This window comes from Neopelma chrysocephalum, unplaced genomic scaffold, assembly GCF_003984885.1.
Source record: "Neopelma chrysocephalum unplaced genomic scaffold, ASM398488v2 Primary Assembly neopelma1_91867, whole genome shotgun sequence".
Classification (NCBI taxonomy): domain Eukaryota; kingdom Metazoa; phylum Chordata; class Aves; order Passeriformes; family Pipridae; genus Neopelma; species Neopelma chrysocephalum.
In genome coordinates, this window is record NW_020920632.1 from 1 (window position 1) to 1,613 (window position 1,613).

Genomic DNA, 1,613 nt, shown 5'->3' on the forward strand with positions numbered 1-1,613 from the left:
GGTCTCACCTGTGCTCCAGGGCGTGGTCGAGCATCTCGGCCACCGCGGGGCCGTCGATCACGGCCGGGTCGAACACGGCGCCGCACGTCCCGTCCTCACCCACCACCAGCTGGTTTTGGGGGGGTCCAGGGATGGTTAAAATCGGGAAATCCCCCTGGTGACACCCCAGGGATCCCAAAAAACGGGGGCGTCCCCGAAACAGGGAGTCCCGTGTTTTGGAGTCACGGAAAATGAGGTTTTTGGCGCCAAAATGGGATTTTTTCGGCCTCAAAATGGGGATTTTGAGCCCCAAATTTCCAGCTCCAAAATGGGATTTCCAGCCCCAAATTTCCAGCCCCAAAAGAGGATTTTTTTCAACCTCAAAAAGGGATTTCCAGCCCCAAATTTCCAGCCTCAAAATGGGATTTTTCCAGCCCCAAAACAGCATTTCCAGCCCCAAATTTCCAGTCTCAAAACTAGATTTCCAGCCCCAAAACGGGATTTTTCCAGCACCAAAACCAGGATTTCCAGCCCCAAATTTCCAGCCCCTAAATGGGATCTACAGACCCACATTTCCAGCTCCAAAAGAGGATTTCCAGCCCCAAATTTCCAGTCCTAAAAGAGGATTTCCCGACCCAGATTTCCAGCCCCAAAATGAGATTTTTCCCAGCACGAAAACCAGGATTTCCAGCCCCAAATTTCCAGTCCCAAAAGAGGATTTCCAGCTCCAAAATGGGATTTTTCCCAGCCCCAAAATGGAAATTTTCCAGCACCAAAACCAAGATTCCCAGCCCCAAACCGGGATTTTTCCAGCACCAAAACCAGGATTTCCAGCCCCACAACAGAATTTTTCCAGCCCCAAAACGGGATTCTTCCAGCCCCAAAATGGAATTTTTCCTGCACCAAAACCAGAACTTTCAGCCCCAAATTTCCAGCCCTAAAAGAGGATTTCCAGCCCCAAATTTGCAGCCCCAAAACCCACGAAAATCCAGCCCAAAAATCTCAAGCCACGCTCCTTTTTTGGCCACCAGGACGAGCCACGCCCCCTCATCCCAAAGCCACGCCCCTTCCCGCCGAGGCCCCGCCCACCTGCAGCGTCTTGTCGAACCAGCGGTTGGCGCTGTTGGCGCAGGCTCCGCCCCCGTGCAGGACCTGGGCGGCCACGCCCCCTTGGCCACGCCCCCCGCTCAGCACCGGCGAATCGAGGCTCAGCAGGAGGAGGCTGCGCTGGATCCGACCAATGGAGTCGCGGCTCAGCCGGTCTGAGGGGGCGGGGCTTCGGTCAGGGGGACACGCCCACTCCGCAACAAGCCACGCCCCCCCGGGATTCCCCTCACCCCCAAAATTGGAGGCCACACCCCCAAAATGAAGAGGCCCCGCCCCAGGAGGACCCCAAAAGCATCCCGAAACTGGAAGCCACGCCCCCTCAAGATGAAGCCCCTCCCCTTTGAGAACGCCAAACCGCCCCCAAAATCACCCCAACACCGGAAGCCACGCCCCCTAAACGAGAAAGCCCCGCCCCCAAACTTGGAACCCCCCAAAATCCCCTCACCCCAAAACCCCCTAAAATTCCCTCCCCCAAAATTCCCTCCTCCAGAAGCCCCTCCCACCCCAAAAAAGCCCCTCCCACCCCC

At 56.7% G+C, this 1,613-nt stretch overlaps 1 protein-coding gene across 1 annotated transcript; it reads right to left on the reverse strand.

Moving 5' to 3' along the window:
- Positions 1-8: 8 nt before the first annotated feature.
- On the reverse strand, positions 9-1,241 carry LOC113980042 (carnitine O-acetyltransferase-like; the record flags this gene model as incomplete). The annotated part of the gene is made up of 2 exons (XM_027707304.1): positions 9-109; positions 1,069-1,241. Coding segments are annotated over 2 exons (274 nt in total), but the record flags the coding sequence as incomplete, so codon positions are not given.
- Between the last annotated feature and the right edge of the window lie 372 nt (positions 1,242-1,613).